Source organism: Vulpes vulpes, chromosome 16, assembly GCF_048418805.1.
Source record: "Vulpes vulpes isolate BD-2025 chromosome 16, VulVul3, whole genome shotgun sequence".
Taxonomy (NCBI): domain Eukaryota; kingdom Metazoa; phylum Chordata; class Mammalia; order Carnivora; family Canidae; genus Vulpes; species Vulpes vulpes.
This window is the reverse complement of record NC_132795.1, coordinates 20,811,463-20,834,955: the sequence shown is the minus strand read 5'-3', so window position 1 is coordinate 20,834,955 and position 23,493 is coordinate 20,811,463. Positions and strand designations below refer to the sequence as shown.

General features: G+C 39.5%; 1 protein-coding gene across 2 annotated transcripts in view; it reads right to left on the bottom strand.

The window, feature by feature from the left end:
• Positions 1-21,657, bottom strand: part of ORC2 (origin recognition complex subunit 2) — a 46,360-nt gene extending 24,703 nt beyond the window's left edge. The window contains exons 1-7 of one of the 2 annotated variants that reach the window (XM_026002570.2): positions 21,459-21,657; positions 17,989-18,069; positions 16,548-16,651; positions 15,950-16,093; positions 7,148-7,237; positions 1,904-1,993; positions 1,236-1,267 (exon numbers count right to left, since the gene is read on the bottom strand). In XM_026002570.2, coding sequence (XP_025858355.1) covers positions 1,236-1,267; positions 1,904-1,993; positions 7,148-7,237; positions 15,950-16,093; positions 16,548-16,644 — 453 coding nt within the window. In that variant the 5' untranslated portion in view covers positions 16,645-16,651; positions 17,989-18,069; positions 21,459-21,657. Of the gene's footprint in view, positions 1-1,235; positions 1,268-1,903; positions 1,994-7,147; positions 7,238-15,949; positions 16,094-16,547; positions 16,652-17,988; positions 18,070-20,603; positions 20,846-21,458 lie in introns of those variants that run through there. The other variant, XM_026002571.2, reaches the window with a different exon arrangement.
• Positions 21,658-23,493: the final 1,836 nt, after the last annotated feature.

The window sequence follows — 23,493 nt, the reverse complement described above, 5'->3', positions numbered from 1 at the left end:
CAGATCCCCAAGCCCTATACATATCCTCTCCTGAACTCTCCCTTCTAAGACAGTGTACTAAAACTGCCACTTTGATATTGCCTCTTATTGTGGTAGGTTTTCTGATGGTTTCTTGGGGGAACTGACAAAATCCACTTATGTGTTATAATTCACATCTTGAAAAACAATGTATATTAATATATCTATATTCTTGACTTGATTATGGAATGAGTTTTATTCTTTCATAGTGATACAGTATATAAGATATAATACAGGAAAAATGCATTATTAAAGACAAAAGAGGCTCTATCTAACATGTCTAATCTCACATCTAGACTTGCCTAAATAGGACATCTGTACACAGGCCATAACCATGGCCCTGAATGTCTATACTCACTTTCTTATAAGGGGTTCCCCAAACTTAGTCTATGAACAATTCCAGGCAAGTCTAAGTTTATGCCACCAGGCCTGGACACACTCATCACTCACATACTCATTGTCCTGGATTCATCCATGCCCCTCTGGGTTTGCTCATATCCAGATAGGGCCATTTGACAAAGCATAAATGAGAAAACAAAATCACAAAAACACAAAGGAGAGGATAAAAATGGTCAATTCTCCTCAGCTACCCTAGAAGAAACTTACCAAAACCAACTTTGTTTTCAAATGTAAATTATGAAAGGCTATATTAATGGATTTCTCTCAAGAAACAATAAAATATTATATATAAAAGCAAAACAAAACAAAACCCATAAAATTTCCAGGCCAGCACTACTGAGGTGAAAATATCCAGGATAGTTCTGACAGAACTATCTGGCACAGCAGGGGCGTCTGGGTGGCTCAGTGGTTCAGTGTTGCCTTTGGCTCAGGTTGTGATTCCAGGGTACTGGGATCTAATTCCACATCAGACTCCTGCAGGAAGCCTGCTTCTTCCTCTATGTCTCTGCCTCTCTCTGTATCTCTCAAGGAAGGAAGGAAGGAAGGAAGGAAAGAAGTGGGGGAGGGAGGAAGTGAGGGAGGGAGGGCTTAGCAGTTGGGTGTAGGAGACCTGGCTTCATTTTTCACCTTTTGTCCTTCCCAGTTAGATGAACTTAAGTCACTTCACCTCTCTAAACCTCAGATTCTTCATCTAATGTAAGGTGTCTAATTGGCAAATACCTGTAAATTATAAAGCACTATATAAGAGATGAAGTGACTATTTTTCATCATATCTTTGTAGCACTAAGGTTTTTGCTTGTTTTCAGTGAATAGCTTACCTTCAACTGAACGTTGTCTGAAGCAGAATGCCCTAAAGAATAAAATAAAGAGGCATTACTTACCAGAAGTACTTCAGTTTTCATCATGGTATAGTTTCATTTAACTGCTCCACAATTCTCTACAAACTGTGACTTCCAAACTCCCAAAGCCTTAATTCAAATAGAGTGTAGCAAAGCAAATCCTCCACGAACATTTGGCTAACTTAAGCAAATGATAATAGCAGTTTAAGTGTTTCTAGTTGGCCCTATTTGCACAACTTCAATCAGCACAGACATTTCTCCCCCCACCCCCTTTTTTCTTAAAGATTTTATTTATTTATTTATGAGAAACACAGAGAGAGAGAGGCAGAGAGGCAGAGACACAGGCAGAGGGAGAAGCAGGCTCCATGCAGGGAGCCCGACGTGGGACTCGATCTCAAGTCTCCAGGATCCACCCTGGGCTAAAGGCAGCGCTAAACTGCTGAGCCACCGGTGCTGCCCACATTTCTCCCTTTTATCAATAGCTAAATATGGGTATACTAAGGCACAAACTGGGTATGAACTGCGTTTTGTTGAATGAATTTTCACAACAGAAAAGAATTATATACTAATGCATTTAGACAAGGAAAAGAAGCATAACTTGAAGCAACTATGAGAACTCTATTCAAAGAACTGAGGTAAAATCTTACCCTTGCTACACTGAGGAATGTTCATAATTTCAGGATCATTCTTCAAACTCAACGAAACATTTTTTCTTGGTGTTTTTGCTAGTTCTGAAGCTGTAAACAGACAATAGTAGTATAAAAAACAATCTTTAATGGATGACAGCACATAAAGGGGGGAAATAGCTTTATTTCACTTAAATTCTTTTTTTTTTTTTTTAAATAAAGATTCATTGACTTATTTTAGAGAGAGAGCGCACGCTAGTGGGGGGCGGTAAAGGGTAGAGGGAAAGAATCTTCAAGCAGACCGAACTGAACACAGAGCCCAAAATAGGGCTCAATCCCACAACCCATGAGACCTGAGCCGAGATAAAGACTCATCGCTTAACCAACTGAGCCACCCAGGTGCCCCTCAATTACATAAATTCTTAGGGGAGCGAAAAACAAGAAACCTGCCTACTCTGTTACCAGGAAGATAATAAATCTACCCATATTAAGAGTACTGCCTCTTTTATCTTTATTTGCTGTATTCCAATCATCTTAAGTCTTCTTTCACTATCTACAGGTGTTTCAAGAAAATACAAATAAACAGTTTTGACCTTACTGGTTTCTTTCTTTCTTTCTTTCTTTCTTTCTTTCTTTCTTTCTTTCTTTCTTTCTTTCTTTTTTAATATTCTATTTATTTATTCATGAGAGACACGGACTGAGAGAGAGAGAGAGGCAGAGACACAGGCAGAGGAAGAAGCAGGCTCCATGCAGGGAGCCCACCGTGGGACTTGATCCCAGGACTCCAGGATCACACCCTGGACCGAAGGCAGGTGCCAAACCGTTGAGCCACCCAGGGATCCCCCACCTTACTGGTTTCTATAATTGTCATTCTCTCTCCCTCTCCTATCCATCACAATTTTACACTCTTTGCATTTCTTTATCATAAGTATACTTGAGGCATATCTTTACTAGGGGTAAGAAAGAATGGCCAGAAAACAGGGTCTAAAATCAAATGGAAGCTATGTATATTTAAAATTATGCGTTAAAAACTCTTAAATCTCCCATCACCTGTGGTATATTTTGTGTCTAAAACTCTGTAATATGTGTGAACAATATGTAATATATAGCACTGAACAGAGGGCTGTTTCTTCAACTAAACATCAGATTAAATAGTTGGCTTCTAAACACAAGGGGGCAATTTTAAATGAAAACTATAATCTTTACCTTTAAAGATACTTTCTCAACAGTGTGAGAAGCCTGTGGAATGGCGCCTAACTAAGGAATAGATTTGCATTTCCTAAGTTAACACACAAAGGCACACTGTTCATGGAGAAAAAAGTTATATGCTATTCAAATTATGTCCCCCCCCCCTTTAAAAGATTTTATTTATTTATTCATGAGAATACAGAGAGGAGAGAGAGGCAGAGACACAGGCAGAGGGAGAAGCAGGCTCCATGCAGGGAGCCTGACATGGGATTTGATCCAGGGTCTCCAGGATCAGGCCCTGGGCTGTAGGCGGCGCTAAACCGCTGAGCCACCCAGGGCTGCCCGTCCCCTCCCCTTTTAAAAGAGTTTATTTATTCATTAGAGAGAGAGACAGACAGAACACAAACAGGGGGAGAGGCAGAGGGAGACGCAGACTCCTTGCTGAACTGGAGCCCGGGGCAGGGTTTAACCCCAGGACCTAGAGATCAAGACCTGAACTGAAGGGAGAAGCCCAACCATCTGAGCCACCCAGGCACCTCACCCCCCATCTTTTGTAAAGGAGAAAGTATAGCTGAATTTGTGTTATTTTTTTTTTCAATTTTTATTTATTTATGATAGTCACAGAGAGAGAGAGAGAGAGAGAGAGAGGCAGAGACATAGGCAGAGGGAGAAGCAGGCTCCATGCACCGGCAGCCCGACGTGGGATTCGATCCCAGGTCTCCAGGATCACGCCCTGGGCCAAAGGCAGGCGCTAAACCGCTGCGCCACCCAGGGATCCCTGAATTTGTGTTAGTTAAAGCCAGTTTACTGACTCAGACTCTTCCTAACCCGTTTCAGTTTTACCTTCCAAACTTGAAATCGATCTAAAATACTCCTGACAGCTTCCATGAAAGTACTGCCCTCTTTTTTCTTAACTAACCTCCTTGGTCTTCTGTATCATTCACTGGGAGGTTTTTTTTTTTTTTTTTTCATCTTTCTTTGAAATTATTCCTCCATTTGGGTTGTTCTATGACATTATTCTGGCCCCCAGCTACTGTTGGTAGTTATTCCATTTCTTCTCTGCTGTCTCCTCTGCAACATTCTAAGTATTCATGAAGATCAGGCCTTCCATTTCTCTTTATACCAGAAGAATATAGTACCTTTGGATTAAAGGCTACTGATCCAAAGGACAGGAAAAAAACTTCACATCAACAAAAAGTCATGTAAACACAAAGTAATTTACCTGGGATCATTTTGTCTATATGCTGAAACATGGAAAAATTCTGTTTTTAAATAAACTACAAACCTCAAAAGGAAAAAGAAAGGAAAAGGAAGAATTAAAGAGGAAAAAGAACATGAGACATTATCCATGTATGGCTGTTGAATCTACTAATAAAAAATTGAGGCATATATTCTGTGGCTTTTCATTTGTATTATATTTTACACACTGGTCTGCAATATATCAGAAATTTTAAAATAAAATTTTAAAATCTTGTCTGCCTTCTCATTAGGATATTATTTATCCTATCAACCAATCTATTTTTAATTTCCCTAAAGTCATCCCTTTCTACAAGTTCGTTGAACTCCTTACTGTCCTCTATTTGGTATTGCTACCTTTGTTCTTTTGTTTGCATTCATTTGTTCATCTCAGACACGTATTTTTAAAAGCCTCCCAATCTAACTCCGAGTGTATTTCTAGTCCTATGTCTTTGTCAGCCCAATTATATCTAATCATTTATACACAGTAATATATGATTTATGGCATATTAGAGTTATTTTAAAAACACGAAGGCTGTGGTGCTGGGATGGATCAGTTCATTAAGTGTCTGACTTCGGCTCAGGTCATGATCTCAGCCACCCAGGATCAAGCCTTATATTAGGCTCTGTGCTCAGTGAGGAGTCTGCTTCTCCCTCCACCCCTCCGACACTCATGTGTGCAGGTACTGGTGCTCTCTCTCAAATAAGACCTTTAAAAAATATACTAAGGCCTTCTACTTCATTGATACAATTAGATGCAAACACAATTAGCAACAATACTTAGTAAGTGAAAGAAACTCTTTAAAAAGCATCACAACTAAACAGAAGTCCTAACTAAACATAAATTTTAGAAAGTATGATCAGTCTCAAATTATCCAGAAAACCATCTTTTCATGACTATATATTTCTTTCATTTATGATGATAATGAGTAAGGGACAGGCAGGGCTGGGTAGGAGGGATAGATAGGTAGCTATGTGATCAGGCTCACAGAAATCCCAAAAAATGCAGAGGTGTAAGCAAACCAGAGATAAGTGAACACATCAGACCACTCTGCTCTAGGTGTTCGGGGGGTGGGGGGGTATCTTTTTTATGACAGTCACCTATGGTCAACAGGAAATACAAAGAAGTAAGCCAATAAAGGTGTTATCACTAGTATTACTAAGTTATCACTAAGTATTATTGCTTACATAAAGATGCTGTCAGTAGAGAATAAGTTTTAAGTTCCCTGGTTAGCCTTCAATCAAAGACCAACCCTAAAAGCCCTCAGTGGCAACCCTGTTGGGACCTATCTCACTCCTAAGAGCTTTGTCTGCATTTTTGCTTAATAAAACTCTATCACTATACTCACTCTCTTTTGTTTGTTTGTTTGTTTGTTTTTTATTTATGATAGTCATACAGAGAGAGAGAGAGGCAGAGACATAGGCAGAGGGAGAAGCAGGCTCCATGCACTGGGAGCCTGACGTGGGATTCGATCCCGGGTCTCCAGGATCGCGCCCTGGGCCAAAGGCAGGCGCTAAACCGCCGCACCACCCAGGGATCCCACTCACTCTCTTTTGTCTCCAAGATTTATTTTTCAACTCTGTGAGACAAGAACCTAGGTCTCCCGCTTCCAAACAAATGCACAACCTAACAATACTTAAGTTTCTTGCAGCCCATACAATATAAGACATACATCACGGTTTTTATATGCATGTTGATTATCTACTTGGAGAATTTCTACTTGATTACTCCTCTGGGGCTCATCTCTTCACTATGAGTTCTCTTTCTCCAATGTTCTTTGTCCTACTTTCCCTAATAATCGTTTTAGCATTTCTTCTCTGGTTTCTCAGAGATCCTACACAGAATGCAGTCATTTTTACAGAAGGAAAGCTTTCAAGGAGATTATAAACACTAAGAAACAGATCAGTTAATGTAAATTATTATATGTACCATATTAATTTCAAAATTAATAAATTTCATACTATACCTTTCAGAAAAACTGAACTTTGCAAATGATTAAATATTATTATGTTCTGTAACATAGGTCTTATAATTACTCTTCTATGTTCCTCATCAATGTCAACACCGAAGTTTTTCACTTGATCTTGAATGCTTACCTGGTTAACCAGAATGACTGCATAAAAATATACCACTTCAGAAATATATGTTGGTATCCCATAATTATAGACTAAAACCCTATTAAACAACTGTTACATTTTACCAGGTAGCTAATTATTATTCCCTTGCTCTTAACATCTTGGTGTTCCCGAACCTTATATACTTAGACTTCCTTAATTTTCAAACTGCTTTTACATATTATTTCCCTTCCTCAAAGCTTTTAAATCTGACCCTTCACACCCCACAGGACCCAAATAAAGTGCAATCTGAATTTTAATTTTAATTGGATTGACGGTTTAATTTTAATGCTACATGTAATTCATTTTAGTTTAGTTTTCTAAAAATTAGTAATTCATGTATAATTAGTGTAAGTGGTAAATTGAGTAAGAAAATGTTACAAGAGCCCATTAGTAACAATTTTATATAGTTTTCTATAACACAAACATTATTCTATATATAGTATAAAATTCTTATTCAATAAATTCAGAGTATCTGTGACTTAAGTAACCCATATACTTAAAAATTTGTTCAGAACCTAGGCTACACGTGAGAAGAAGACAAAGACAGGATTCCTATGAGAGGCTTAAAACCTAGCTGGGAATAGAAGACACATCTGAGGATGAAACACTGACTTTATGTATGCTTGAAAACATGATAAAATGACATCTCCTCATTCTTTTCAGGAATGTAATAACATAATTGTGGGGCATGTGGTTAAATACACCTTAGAAAAAGCAACATACCTAATTTAGCCATCTTTTCAGAGTGTTTTCTATTCTGAAAAGAATAAACTTTATTCCCACCATCTGCAGCAGAGCCATTTTTCAAGGATTCTGAAAGAGAAAATCCAATGCTTATTTTAGAAAAATAAGCAAAATCAACAGAAAAAAAGATAAAATCTTAACTAAAAACTTAAAACACACATACAAAGCCCCGCCCCGCCCCCCCCCCCAAAGCCTCTTCAGACTAGAGGAATATACATGATAGTGTTGCCCCTGAGGAGGGAAAACAGAAGGAACTCTATTATGTTTTCTTCTTGAAGCAAACATGCAAAGTACAATTGAGCTATTTGAGGCTGAGATTTAAATAGTTGTTACATAGTGGAAGCTCTCATTCTCGATCAAGATGATTTCATTTCCCTTCTTTAAAATCATCCCTTTAAATAACAACTGCTACCTACAACATACTAGATACCCATGGCTAGTAGCCTACTCTCTGGCACAGCAATTCTCAAAGTGTGGCTAAAGCCAAAACTATTTAATAACAACACTTAGACATTGACTTTTTCTCAATCAAGAGTGGATAATGAGCTATTCCAGAGACTACATGATGTGTGATGACAGCACCGCCCTGTGGATTAATGGAATATGTGAAGCAGATATGAAAATTCATCTTCTACTAAGTCAGACATGAAAGAGATTTGTAAAAATGTGAAACAATGACTTCTTCACTAATTTCTCTTTGGAAATAGTTTTCATCTAAACATATGTAATATATGTTAATATGTAATGGGTTTATTACTGTTATTACAAAACAGTACCAGACTTTCCCTGAATCAGTGTTCACTATCCTTACTGTTTAAGAGTCCCCATTATATATGCACTAATACCTGGAATTATCAAAACTCCTTAATCTTTGCCAATCAAGTGGGTGTAAAATGAATCTTATGGGGAGAGTTGTTTTAATTTCCCTTTCCCTAACCACTAATGAGGCTGAACATCTTTTTACATGTTTTTTATTTCCAAGGAAGAAATATCTTCTCCATTCTGTGACTTGTCTTCTCTCATTTTTATGATGACATTTGAGGAAGAGAAGTACTGAATTGTTTTTCAAAGACTTTGTTTTAAAAGCAGTTTTAGGTTCAGAGCCAACTTGAATAGAAGATACAGAGATTTCCTATATACTCTACTTATTCATACCTCCCATCCCGATGCCTGGCAACCACTTCTCTCTTCACTGTCTCCAAAGTTTTGCCTTTCCTAGAATGCCATATAGTTGGAATCATAGCCAGTAGCCTTTTCAGATTGGCTTCTTTCACTTAGTAATATGCATTTAAGGTTCCTCCACATCTTTTCATGTCTTGATAGCTTTTTTAAAAAAGTGCTGAATAATTCCATTGTATGGATATATCAATTAACTTATTCTTCATGAACTTTTTGGTTGCTGCTAAGCCATGGAAATTATAAACAAAGCTTCTATAAACATCTTTGTGCAGGTTTTTGAGTGGACATAAATTTTCAACACCTGTGAGTACCATCAGGACTATTGCTATACCATATGGTAGGAATATGTTTAGTTTCTAAGAAACTGCAAAACTGTCAAAGAGCTATACCATTCATTTTGCAATCTCAGCAGTAAATGAGAATTCCTGTTGTTCCACAGATTTGCCAGCATTTGGTACTGTCAATGTTTTGCATTTTGGCCATTCTAATAGGTGTTAAATAATATCTTATTGTTTAATCTGCAATTTCCTAATGACATATATTGCTAGTAGATTTTGATGTGCTTACTTGCCATCTGTATATCTTCTTTGGTGAGATGTCCAGTTCCTCTGTTCTTTTTTAAATCAGGTTATTCATTTTCTCACTGGTGAGTTTTAAGAGGTCTTTGTGTATTTTGAGTAACATTTCTTTAAAAAATGTCTTTTGCAAATATTTTCTTCTGATCTGTGGTTTGTCTTCTTGAGAAGCGTTAATTATAATTAGTTAAATATGTCAATCTTTTATTTTTAATTAAAGAAATTCTTCTATAATCAAGTCAAAACCATATTCTCATATTTTCTTGTAAAAGCATTTACATTTGCTCATATGTAAGTCTTAAATTAAGGTAATTAATTTGTTTATGACCAGAGGTAGAGATCCAATTTCTTTTCTTCATAAGGATACCCAACTGTCCCAATGCTGTTTACTGAACCTTAGCTGAGCAATATTCAATGCTACCTCTCTCATATATCTGATTTTCATGTATGCATGAATCTGTTTATGGCAAACCTCTATTTATATAACTTAAATGTCTGGCACAAAGACAAAATATTTAAAGATACTGAGTGGTTTCTATGTAAACTAAATTAAATGGTTTAGAAGTATCTGATAAAAGTTATTAACTAAAACGAATGGTTTCATATTAGGTATAGATGAGAAACCATAAAAGATTTTAAGAAAAAATTTGAAAAAACAGTAACTATACCAAGACTCCATTTAAAGTGTGTTTAAACGTGCAATCTAATGGAGGGAAATGATACCTGAAATCCCAGGTGATGCATTATGGATATGCTAACAATGTCCAACATCAAAATCAAAAGGTGATGCTGTTCTTCAACCAACTGACCTCTAGGCAACTTCTAATTAAAGAAAAGACTCTGGTGTGTGTGCATGCTTATATATATATATAAGTGGAGGAACCTTAAATGCCTATTACTAAGTGAAATGCGTATACATATATAATAATAAGCATAATAAAAAAATAAGCATAATGCATGCTTATATATAATAACTCAAAATATTTAGAGCATAGTAGTTATTTTGTGATTTTCTGGTTCTGACATTTTGATTGACTAACAATGGTTCTAATCACAAAGGCTAAGAAGGTTTTACTATAATACATATAAAACTTTTAAATAGAAAAAAAAAAGACTTTTGAATAGGTTTTAAATTACTTGAAAAGCACTAAACCAAAAAACTACGACTATACAAACTACGGAAGAAATTAAAATGGGAATAAAGTCTAAATAAATGTAAGAAAAAAATGTTTAATGCCAATGAGAGATCTTAATACTAGTTGATATAATCTTTCTAGAAACAATTTGGCAATATGTATGCTTTATAAAGTTAGGAGACTTTTACCAGTAATTCTGCTACTAGAAGTCTCTTTTGAAGAAATAAGATTTCTAAACAAAGATTTATGTCCAAGGATAATCACTACTACATTGGTTACAATAAAAATTTAGAAACAATCCAAGTCTAATAGAGGCCAACTATGTTATTTATAAATCTGAATGCAATATTACAGAAATAGCACTACCATTTCACAACCATTAGGATGGCTATTAAAAAAAAAAGTGTTGGTGAGCATGCAGAGAAACTGGAATGCTTGTGCACTGTTGATGGCAATGTAATTTGGTGTAGCTGCTGTGGAAAACATGGCAGTTCTTCAAAAAATTAAAAATAGAATCACATATGATCCAGCAATTCCATTTCTGGGAATATACCCAAAAGAATTCAAATCAGTCTCAAAAAGATACTTATACACCCATGTCCACAGCAGTATTATTCACAGTAGCCAAAAGGTTGAAGCCACCCAAATGCTCATTGACAGATGAATGGATAAACAAAACGTGGTATATACATACAATGCACTAATATCTAGCCTCAAAAAGGAAGAAAATTCTGACACGTGCCAAAACATGTATGAGGCACGTGTCCTTGAGGACATTACACTAAGTAAAATAAGCCAGTCACACATATATGAGGTACCTGGAATAGTCAAATTCAGAGAGAAAATAGAATGGTGTTTGTTGGGCTGTGGGGAGAAGGGCTAGGGAGTTTTTTAATGAGTAGAATTTCAGTTTTGTAAAATGAAGAGTTCTGGAGATTGACTGCAAAACAATGTGAACGTACTTTTTTTTTTTTTTTAATTTTTATTTATTTATGATAGTCACACAGAGAGAGAGAGAGAGGCAGAGACACAGGCAGAGGGAGAAGCAGGCTCGATGCACCGGGAGCCCGATGCGGGACTCGATCCCGGGTCTCCAGGATCGCGCTCTGGGCCAAAGGCAGGCGCCAAACCGCTGCGCCACCCAGGGATCCCTTTTTTTTAATTTTTTTTAATTTTCTTTTCTTTTTTTTTTTTTTTTTATGATAGTCACACAGAGAGAGAGAGAGAGGCAGAGACACAGGCAGAGGGAGAAGCAGGCTCCATGCACTGGGAGCCCGACGTGGGATTCGATCTCGGGTCTCCAGGATCGTGCCCTGGGCCAAAGGCAGGCACTAAACCGCTGCGCCACCCAGGGATCCCAATGTGAACGTACTTAACACTGAACTATACACTTTAAGATGGGAAATTTTATGTAACATTTATTTTACTACAATTTTTATTTATTGTTTATCACATTATTTTTTAAAGATTTATTTTAGAGAGAGAAATCGACAGAATGGGGGAGGAAGAGAGAGAATCCCACAAACTCTACACTGAGCCCAAAGCAAGGCTCATTCCTACAACCCTGAGATCGTGACCTAAATCAAAACTAGGAGTCAAACACTTAACTGACTGAGCCACCGAGGCACTCCTCTCATAATTTTTAAAAAGAGATTTTATTTAACCACAATTAAAAACCTGACATAATCCTTAAGTTCAAAAATGGAACTGTGAATAAGGCAACATTAAATATACTATGAATGGGGCCCTGGGTAGCTCAGTAAGTTAAGTGGCTGATGGGCTCAGGTCATGATCTCAGAGTCCTAGGATGAAGCACCAAACCAGGCTCTGCACTTATGGGGAGTCTGCTTCTCCCTCTCCCTTCCCCCACTTGTGTGCATGCGCTCTCTCTCAAATAAATAAAATCTTTAAATAAACTATAAATAGACCACATATTTGTCACATAATTTTCTAGCATTCAACTTATAAAGAATCAAGTATAGAATTATACTGTTTATAAGACTAAAAAAACCACACCAATTGCTCAAGAGAAGTATCAATAAGACAAATTGCTCTTGAGGACACCTATCTACTTGCTTTGGGAGATCTTTGGGAAAAATCTTCTATTTAAGGCTGAGATCACCTAGCATTTCCATGCAATAATTGTTCTCCAGATTAGATGGATTAATAGACTATGAGAATTATGCCAGTTATGTCAAGATGTGTGCTGATTATAAGCAGAAGCTTACACTTTGATAGTAAGTAAAGGGATTAATCAATAAAGTATTAAGAGGTCCTTGTTGAAAGGCTGCTTTCTAATTATTCCTAAAGATTCTTTACCAAATGTCCTCTGTGTCTTAAAAATAATGCATATATGCTTTTTGTTATAATAAAAGATTGGGCAGAACTTATTGTTCATATCTAAAAAAGACTATAATAAATGTCACCTTTTCTCTCTGAAGAAAACACGGAGAAAAAACTCCTTCTTATATCTTAACTGGAACAGCATTCTCTATCCCTATCCACATTTTGGCAAACAAGAAAAAACAAATCAAAACAGAAAGAGTCATGTCTGTGAGACTCAACTGCAAGTTTTAACCTCATTTGTTGTACATACCCGTAGCCAAATGAACAGCACTATTTCCTCGACTTAGAGACTGCAACACAAGCTTATGTATGTGCTTAACACCCAACTGTTAACAGTTCCATGTTCTCTAAAGCATGCATTCTTAACAGGAATATATTGCTCTTAATGGGTTAAAAATTAGCTTTTGGTGTGGGAGGAGGGAGAATGTGAAAACATCCTAGATATTATAAACTGGTCTGTGGTCTTCACAAGGGCAACAGATATGTAAACAGATACATACGTGTGGTATTAAAATTTTGTGAGTGGGGGCAATTAGGAGAAACTGTCTAAAAAAAGGCTCTTTAGGGGATGAGAGTAAAAAACAGGTTGTAGAACGCTGCTCTAAGGCAAAGTTTCCCAGTAAGTGTGCAAAATTAAAGACATAGGTTACAGGTGTGCTGAGTAATAATCCTCTCAGGCTTTTGAGGACGCCAGACAAGGCTTCCAGAAGGGGCAGGAACACGGGTCAGGAGCCCTAGGGCATCTGTCCTGGTCTGGAGCATTCTCCTCCATTTATTCCAGCATGCTTCCAAATATAATTTGCTGTGAATGCTACTATGTGACAAAGCTTGGAAGCACTGAGTTTTTATTACAAATATGTATTACCCTTTTTTTTTAAAGATTTAATTAGGGGCACCTGTGTGGCTCAGTGGTTGTGTCCACCTTTGGCTTAGGTTGTGATCCCGGGGTCCTAGGATTGAGTCCTGCATCAGGCTCCCTAAAGAGAGCCTGCTTCTCTCTCAGCCTGTATCTCTGCCTCTTTCGGTACGTCTCTCATGAAAAATAAATACAATCTTTAAAAAAAATTAATTAAATTTTTAAAGTAATTTCTACATCTAACGTGGATCTTGAACTTACAACCCCAAGATCAAAGAGTCACATGCTCTACTGAATGTGCCAGCCATGTGCCTCACAGATATGTATTTTTTGGGGAAAAAAATAATTTTGGGGAGCCTTGGTGGCTCAGTTGATTAGGTGTCTGCCTTTGACTCAGGTCATGATCTTCAGGTCCCGGGACTAACCCCTGCATCAAGCTCCCTGATCAGTAGAGAGCCTGCTTCTGTCCCTCTTCCCAATCCCTGGTACCCTACTCCCCCAACTCATCCTTCCTTTTGCCGTCTCTCTCAAGTAAATAAATAAAATCTTAAAAAGAAAAAAATTTTTAGGGCCACCTGGGTGGCTCAGTTGGTTGAGCATCTGCCTTCAGCTCAAGTTGTGACCCCAGAGTCCTGGGATCGAGCCCCACAGAAAGCTCCCTGCTTTGTGGGGGGCCTGCTTCTCCCTCTCCACATACCCTACTTGTGCTCTCTCTTTATACTCTCTCAAGTAAATAAATATCTTTAAAAAAAAATTTAGGGGTGCCTGGGTGGCACAGTTAGTTGACCCACCAACTTGGTCCTGGTTCTGTGGGATAGACACCTGAGTTGGTCTCCGAGCTCAGCAGGGCGTCTGCCTGAGATTCTCTCTTCCTCTCTCTCTCTGCCCCTCCTGCTCATGCTCTCTCTCTCAAATAAAAAGTAAGTCTTGGAATGCCTGGGTGGCTCAGTGGTTGGGCGTCTGCCTTCTGCTCTGGGAGTGATCCTAGAGTCCTAGGATTGAGTCCCACATCGGGCTCCCTGCGTGGAGCCTGCTTCTCCCTCTCTGTGTCTCTCAGAAATAAATAAAATCTTTGAAAAACAAAAAGTCTTAAAAAAAAAACAATTTAGGGATCCCTGGGTGGCACAGTGGTTTGGCGCTTGCCTTTGGCCCAGGGCGCGATCCTGGAGACCCGGGATCGAATCCCACATCGGGCTCCTGGTGCATGGAGCCTGCTTCTCCCTCTGCCTGTGTCTCTGCCTCTCTCTCTCTGTGTGACTATCATAAATAAATTAAAAAAAAAAAAAAAAAAAAACAATTTAAAGACAAATATGTTGTTTTCAATCTTAGGTCTACCGTAATAGGAGTCAAGAATGCAAAGTTCTGGAGTGCCTGGATGAGTCAGTCAGTTAAGTATCTGACTTTGATTCAGGTGATTATCTCAGGGTCTTGGGATCAAGCCCTATGGAGAAGGGAGAGGGGAAAAGCAGAGGGAGAGGGAGAAGTAGACTCCCCGCTGAGCAGGGAGCCTGATACAGCTTGATCCCATATCCCTGGGATCATGACCTAAGCTGAAGGCAGATGCTCAACTGACTGAACCACCCAGGTGCCCCTGGTCTTTATTTTATTATTTTTTTAAGGGTTTTATTTATTTATTCATGAGAGACACAGAGAGAGAGGTAGAGACATAGGCAGAGGGAGAAGCAGGCTCCCTGGAGAGAGCCCGATGTGAGATTCAATCCAGGAACTCCAGGATCACGCCCTGAGACAAAGGCAGACACTCAACCGCTGAGCCACCCAGGCGTCCCTTATTTTTTTAAGTCAACTTAAATTTTATTTTATTTATTTATTTATTTATTTTTCCAACTTCAATTTTAAATAAATATAATCTGGCAGGAATCTGGCTTAGGTGTAAAAAAACCACAACACCAGCATGCGAATGTTGAAACAACATTACTTCTTGGAATTTTCCTTCTTATTCTTTTTTTTCTTTTTTAAAGAGAGAGAGAGAGAGTGTGTGTGTGTATGTGTGTGTATGTAAAGCAGCGGGGAGAAGGGCAGAAGGAGAGGGAGCGAGAGAACTGCAAGTAGACTCCATGCCCAGTATGGTACCCAATCCCAGGAACCTGGGAAAATGACCCACGCTGAAATCAAGAGTCAGATGCCTACCCGACTGAACCACCCAAGTTCCCCTTTCTAACTAATTTTGTAAAGATTACAGTCATAACAAAGTGACTTGCTTTATGAAATTATTTCAAATTAAACAAACATAACTTTAGATTGGTTTGTAGAATCTAAAAATAATTGAGTGTAGGACTGGTTGCTTGTGGGAAAAAATAAAACTAAAGAAAAAAACTGTATTGGAAACTCAGTGCTTCCAACCTTTCCAACCTTTCCAATTGTACATAAAACCCTGAAGCAAATGCTTTTCTGATGAGGAACATAATAATGTAGTATGCCTGATGAAAACAGCTCTGGAGATGGATGGTGGGGATAGTAGCACAGAATCATGAATATATACAACTGTGAAGTATACACTTAATGTGTTAAAGATGGTAAAGTTTATATTACATGTAGTTTACAATTAAAAAATAATAATATAGCTCGCCACTGCCTAACCTACCAGACTATGGTTATGTATCCTACAAAGCAATTTCAGCTACTAGCAGAAATTTAAGTGTAGTTTCCCCAACTCCAACCACCAAAATACCTTGAATATCTCGTCCTAAAACTTCTACATAGTTCTGATCTTTTAAGACTTCTTGGTCATCTTCTTCCAAATCATATTCTGGCTTCTTTATTATTTTCTTTGTGTTGACCAAAAGCTGAGTTCTCTCCTTTTTTAATTTAGCTCCTGTAAGAACATCCAAAGAATTACAATGTGACAGGCATAAATTCTTTCTAAACATTACAGTTAAATAAGTAAATAAACTGTACTACTTAAATTGTCATTATTTAAAATCTGGGGAAAAAATTCAGTGTTTTTGATGAAAACATGCACCACTTTTCACCACACTTTATATAGTTTGAAGCAAAATCTTGAAAGTTTATTATTTTGGGGGGCGACACATTTTAATTACAATGGGTAGTTATCACTTACCCCTATTATTAAGCATTTCATATCAAATAAGGCTTTATTATTTTTAATTTTCAAAAATTTGAGTGGAATAAACTTAAAAAAGTAGTTTTTATTTAGTCTTAGTAGATGAAATATTTTGTGCTGTATTTTCAAAATAGTTTAAAATATTTTAAAAGTGAAGTAATCTGTAACCGTCACATAAACATCTCTACAATTATATAATCAGTACCTGCTTCTCTATCAAGAATGTGATTAAGGACATCATCATCTCCCACAAACTGAACCTCCAGCATCCTGTCTTCCTTTAATTCCAGTTTACTCATCATTGCCAATCTAAACAAAAACAATAAAGCACTCAAAAGTGATGAAAAATTGATATCAACAGCCAAATAAACATTCACATAACAAATACATGTATTTGTATGACATTTTAATAAGTCTTAAGTATAAAACACATATTATGGATTTTTATATTAGTATTATGTTTCTGAACATAGGTAAATCAACTCTTTATCTGAAAAATGGAAAAGACAGGAGGTGTCTGAGAGTTGGAAAAAGCAAAATTCAATCAACGCAACTAAAATATAATAATAGGAAAACAATTCTTCCTGTAAAGAAAGCCCTAACCAATCTACAGAATGATAACATTACCAGAAAGGAGTGGTTAATACATGAATTTAGAGAAGGAGCAGACAAGCAAAGAATAATGGTTTGGTAGTATCTATTCACTAAAAACAAATAGTTTACTTCTAGTGGGGGAAGTCTATGCATTTCATTGGTATACCAAACCTGGATCAAATAATCCTCAAGCACCTCCCTTTACTATTATTGTATGCTTACCAACAACTTTACAGTTATGAATATGGCTTTCTGCGTATCCTGGTAACTAAACAGTACTTTATAGTAAGTTCTTCACTGAACAGATTTCAGAATCTGGCAAGCAAAAACTTGATCAACTCTGTCTAGTTTGAAAAATTTTGTTTTGGAACTTAAAATACTAATGGCCTGAAACTAAATAATGATGATTCCAACTGGCTCCTATCTAATCAGTTTACTCAAAAAAATGAATTTTTTCTCTCTTCTACTATAAATCCTATTTTTGTTTTTTCTACTAATAATGGGAACTGCAGGCTATGTCACTCATAAGTCAGTTATTCACATGCAGATAACTTACTAAATGTCAAGTTTTCCTTCGTAACCAGCACACTTTAAAAAAAATAAAAAGCTTATTTATTTATAATCTCTATAACCAACGTGAGGTCGAACTCATGACCCTGAGATCAAGAGTGGTATGTTCTACCAATTGAGCCAGCCAGGCAACCCCCACTGATTTTTTTTTTAATGACATTTTTTTTTAAGTTTTATTTAAATAATCTCTACACCCAACATAGGGCTCAAACTCAAGACCCTGAATTTTTTTTTTATTGGTGTTCAATTTGCCAACATATAGAATAACACCCAGTACTCATCCCATCAGGTGCCCCCCTCAGAGCCCATCACCCAGTCACCCCCACCCCCACCCCCCGCCCACCTCCCCTTCCACCACCTCTAGTTTGTTTCCCAGAGTTAGGAAAAACCCTGAAATTAAGAGTCCTACGCTCTTCGGAATAAGCCAGGCAGGTGCCCCTGAAACTAGCACATTTAAATGACTTGTCTTAATTTTCATTTACCTTTAAAGGCCCTACACATTCTGCAGCTGGAAAATTCAGAGTCACCTTCAATTGGAAAAAGAACTTGGTCAAGGTCGGCTTCTAGGAAATGAAAACAACCAAACAAGTTCCTGAGTTTTAATAAACAAGATAAATCAATAAATGCAGTTCTTGCAAAGTTACTATGATGGCATAGTAAAGGGCAAAACACCCATCAGTATTTTGGCCAGGAGTACTAGAGACTGAGAAGATTCAATCGCAGAAGCAAGTGGCTGGAGAGAGGAGGCCATGGGAGTATTTACTATATGCTAAACACAGTTTTGAATATTCTATACATATTTTCATTTAACCTTCATAACAATCCTCTTCGGCTTATGCTTTGTGTATAAATATAATATTTCATCTATAATTTATAAGACCATTGCTAGCAGAATATATACTCCTTTGGGCCATCTTTCTAGTCATGATGATGCTTTCTATTATGGGGAATTCAAATGTAGAGAAAAAAATTAATGTATCTACGTGGTATTTTTATATAATAAAGAAACATGATTTCTTTATATCTGTATAAATAAAAGCTTTCCGAGGGGCTGCTTGTCAGGCACTCTATTGGGTACTTTTATGCATAGCAAATCATTAAGTCCTCATATTCTTTGAGGCAGGTAAAATATATATATTTCCCCCAATACATATAGGAGTAAATTGAGGTTAACTATTAAATTACTCATGCAAATTTATACAACTAGAAAGTGTGTTAGGGCTAAAACCGAAGTCTGACTGATTCTAAAGACCCTAATCAGTCTGTCACACACTTTTCTTGCCATTAAATACAAATTTGTAATTTTTTTTAATTTACTTATTTTAGAGAGCAAGAGATAAAGAATTGAGGGAAGAGGCAGAAAAAGACAGGAGGTGTCAGGAGAGGGAGAGGGAGGGAGGCAGGGGAGGGGTGAAGGGAGAGGGAGACAGAGGAGGAGGGAGAAAGAGGAGGAAGGAGGGAGAGATATTATCCAGCAGACTTCCTGCTGAGCGCAAACCTGGAATGGAGGCTGGATCCCATGATCCTAAGATCACATCCTGAACCTACTGAGCCACCCAGGTGCCCCCAAATCCATTATCTTAAACGCTTGTTCGGACTTCTGGATACTGTTTATATCTATTTTTTAAAAAAAATTATGTATTTATTTGACAGAGCAAGCACAAGTAGGGGGACTAGCAGGAAGAGGGAGAAGATGATGTAGGGCTTGGTCCCAGGACCCTGGGATCGTGACCTGAACCAAAGACAGATACTTAATTGACTGAGCCACCAGGCACCCGTATTCCTAATATATCTAATCATTTTCCCACCTGGTAAGTTCAAACATCCAAAGACTTCTACAGTTTCTCTACATTTCCAGTTCATTAAGCTAAACATGCCTTGTTCTAACAAGCATACTTTTAAGAGCATGGCCAGATTCAGTCTATTTTTTTTTTTAAGATTTTATTTATTTATTTATTTATTTATTTATTTATTTATTTGAGAGAGAGAGAGAGAGAGGCAGAGACACAGGCAGAAGGAGAAGCAGGCTCCATGCAGGGAGCCCGACATAAGACTCGATCCCGGGGCCCCAGGATCAGGCCCTGGGCTGAAGGCTGCCCTAATCTATCACTTTAAAATACAAGCAGCTATGTTCTACAAAGGATTTGAAGTAGTGACAATAAGCAAATGCAATAAAACAAATAACAAACTATAATACTAATAGGAAGTCTGGACCTAGGAAAATATAAAGAAAACAAAATACATCATACAAAGAATTCTCTCTCTGAGCTAACAATTGGCCATCAAAGTGAAAAAGGAGTAACGTTCAGTTACATGATTCTCTTTAGCAGAAGTTCGGTGGTCCTTCAGGAAGAGATTTTTCAAGAAAATTTAAAAACAGAAATTCCAGACAACTGAATATTGCCCTTTGCAATTTTCCTATGGTATTTTACGTAAGAACTGCCTGGACAGAGGCACCCTAAATAAATCTTGTTTGTAGCCGAATGCATTTATATCTAATTTCTTTTTCCAGATTTGAAGGCATCTTATTACACAGTACAGAATCACCAAACTGAAGACACTTCTACAAAGCTGAAAGAAACCTTTCCTTCCTTCTTCTCCAACAATTTCCGGAAAACAAAACAGACACAAGAAAAACACTACTTGACAACTACACAATAAAAATATACCTTTTTTTAAGTGACCATTTACTCTTCAAGGCACTGTTTCTGGGTGCTTACTTTTAAGTGGATTCAAGGAGTCAGCAAGGCAGGTAATACAGCAGCACCAAGAGTATTAACAGCAACATACCCTCCTCCTTTGAGAGCAAATAAAGGATTTGCTACAATTTTAAAAAACATAATCCTTGGGGATCCCTAGATGGCTCAGTGGTTTAGCGCCTGCCTTCCGCCCAGGGAGTGATCCTGCAGTCCGTGGGATCAAGTCCCACATCAGGCTCCCAGCATGGAGCCTGCTTCCCCCTCTGCCTGTGTCTCTGCCTCTCTCTCTGCCTCTCTCTCTGTGTCTCTCATGAATAAATAAATCTTAAAAAAAAAAAAAAAAACCATAATCCTTTTTTTAAAAAAAAGTTAAGCACCAATTTTAATAACAGATAAACCTGGGTTCTAATCTGAATTCCACACTCCTGTGTGACTCTGGACAAAACTGTGATGATTCAGTGAGATCCTGTGCTTGGCATCTGAGAATGGTAATTACATGTTTCCTATCATCAGCTTCCTCAACCTTCACCTTGAGCACGCAGACCTCACATCTCTACGTCTCATGTGACAGTCAAGGTGCTCAGTGAATGATGGATGAGGGACACCTATTTCACGGGCAGCGCCAATACCCAGGGGGGTAGGGGCCACGCGGTTTTTCTTCGGATCGCAACTTAACTAGGGGAAGTATAATGGTTTTTATCGGGATTTCAGTTGTAAGGCGAGAAGTCACGCATCCACATCCTCTCCACTTGAAAAGCGCCACCGGAGGAGCCCGGTTCATGCACGCGGCACAACCACTGTCCCAGGGTGACTGCTGGCTTAGCGGGATGGCATCATGATTCTCGCTCCCGTGCTAGCTCCTGGGGAGTCTCTTCCTCAGCCCTCCCCGTGCCGCTCTTCTCAGGTCACTCCACACGCCGGTTACCGATTTCCAGTTTTCTCTTCACAAGCACGAGGCTCCTCACGCCGAGAAACAGGCGTCGGTGACGCGTCGCTCGCCCAGAAGGCCCATCACTGGCTGGAGAGGGCGGCTGACCAACGGCGTTCCCCGAGGAGCCTCTCGCCCCAGCGTTCTCGCTTACGGACTCCGGCCGGGGCCTCGCGCCGCCCGCCGGTCGCCGCGCTCCGCCAGCCGGGGGTCCCAGGGCCCGCGGGGGCCGGCGGCCGCGACCCAGCCGGCGGCGCCGAGGGGAAGCCCTCTCCGAGACGCGGCCCGCAGCTCGGCCACCGGGGCTGGGCGCCCCCGGACTCACCTCACAAACCCCAGGGAAGCGGGAGAGGGAAGCGGGCTGGCGCGTCGTCCCACCGCGCACCGCTGGGTCTCCGCTCCCCGCTCCCCGCACCCCGCTCCTGGGCGCCGCGGGGAAGGCGGCCCGGTCCCCGGCAGACAGGACCAAATCCCCGGGAAGCAGTCAGAGGCGGCCGCAGGTTCGCAGAGTCCGGGGGGGCGGTGGGGGGGGAGTCCGGCCGCGGGCTGGGGGATGGGAGGCCTGCCTGCTGCACACCGAATCTCCCGCCCTGCCCAGGGGGCGGAGTCCGGGGAAGCCAATAGGAAGCGAAGTCAGCCTAGAGCGACATCTCTGCCCGCCAATCGGCTTCGGCCTACCGGCCCCGCCCACCAAGGGACCTGAGGAAAACGCGTCTCTAGACCCTGAGCGCCGGGCCTTTCCTGTCCTCCTTCCGTTTCCGGGGGAGGGGGAAGGAAGTGTTGGTTACACCTGGGGAAATTGGCCGAGATGTGGCAGGTGTGTTTTGAGTCCATCTTGAAAAGTCTTCATAAGTCTCTCGAGGCACTTTCTTTTGAGGAAAAAGATAATGGGAATGAATCTGCGTTTGTGTTTTGTTCTCTAAAATGTATTTCATTTGGGGTGAAAGGTTAGGATTCCGTACATCTCAAGGGTTTGGAACAGGGAAGAAGGGAGACCAGATAATTGGAGCGCGGGCGCTGAATAGGGAGATGGGACCAGACTGCGAAGCGGATGGAGAGACTGGGAACATGGAACGAGTAGATGCACAAAGAGCTGATGAAGAAGAAAGGGATGGAACCTACTAGGGTACGGTATTATCCACTAACAATACTATTTCATTTGGATTCATTTGTTCCAAACAAGACTACAGAACCCCCTGCGTACCAGATAATGATGCACCATTCAGTGGGAAACACCATCTCTGCCGTCACGGTAGATGTTACAGGGGAAGATACTGACCTGGCAAGACTAGGAAAAATGTTACACATGAGAAATTCAGCGTTCACTGAGCACGTGGCACAAGTATCTATCTAAGGGACGGGAGTTCGGAGCAATTTCCTTGGAGGAAGAAATGTTTAAACCGAGAGTTGAGTAGATTTAAGCCAGGCAAAGAGGAAGGGTAAAATTTTCCAGGTAGAAAGCCCAAATCAATACAGCAGGTGCATAAAGGGCCAACAAGCAAGTGCCAAAGTGGAGTCTGTTGTTTTGAGGACTAGTTTGGCCCTTGGTGCACTAGTCAGAGTTGTACCGAATAAAGGAGGTAAGAGTGGGAGCGTAAGGAAGGAAGAGGCGAAACCACCATTTTGGAGGCTGTTTAGGAAATCCCCTGGAGGGCAGCCCGGGTGGCTCATCGGTTTGGTGCCACATTCCGCCCAGGGCGTGATGCTGGAGACCTGGGATCGAGTTCAACGTTGGGCTCCCTGCATGGAGCCTGCTTCTCCTCTGCCTCTGTGTGTGTGTGTCTCTCATGAATAAACGGATAGAATCTTTAAAAGAAAAAAAATTTTTTTTCTAAAAAAAAGAAAGGAAATCCACTTGAGAAAGAAATGAGGGTAGCCTGGATCCCTCAATATTCCATTTTGGTTAGCAGAATTTAAGAAAACAAAGGATAAAGATAATTTTCTCTACATTGGAAATAAAAACAGAATCTGGGGAAGAATGAGCAAAGAAGAGGAAAGAACGGATGTCTGGGTGGTTCAGTGGTTGAGTGTCTGCCTTCAGCTCAAGGTGTGATCCCCGGGTCCTGGGATCAAGTCCCACATGCGGCTACCCAAGGGAGCCTGCTTCTCCCTCCGCCTTTGTCTCTGCCTCTTTCTCTGTGTCTCTCATGAATAAATAAAAATCTTTTAAAAAAAGAAAGAAGAGGAAAGAACATAGTCAACAGTTAACAATAAAGTGCTTGAAAATTTCTTAAAAATCTGAAGATCCAGGCCTACTGAATTTTTAACTAGTATGTTTCTATGATGTAAACTCTCATCTCTTCAGATCTACACAAAATCTATGGACTCAGAGGCCTTGGTTTGAGTGGTGTTTTTTATGT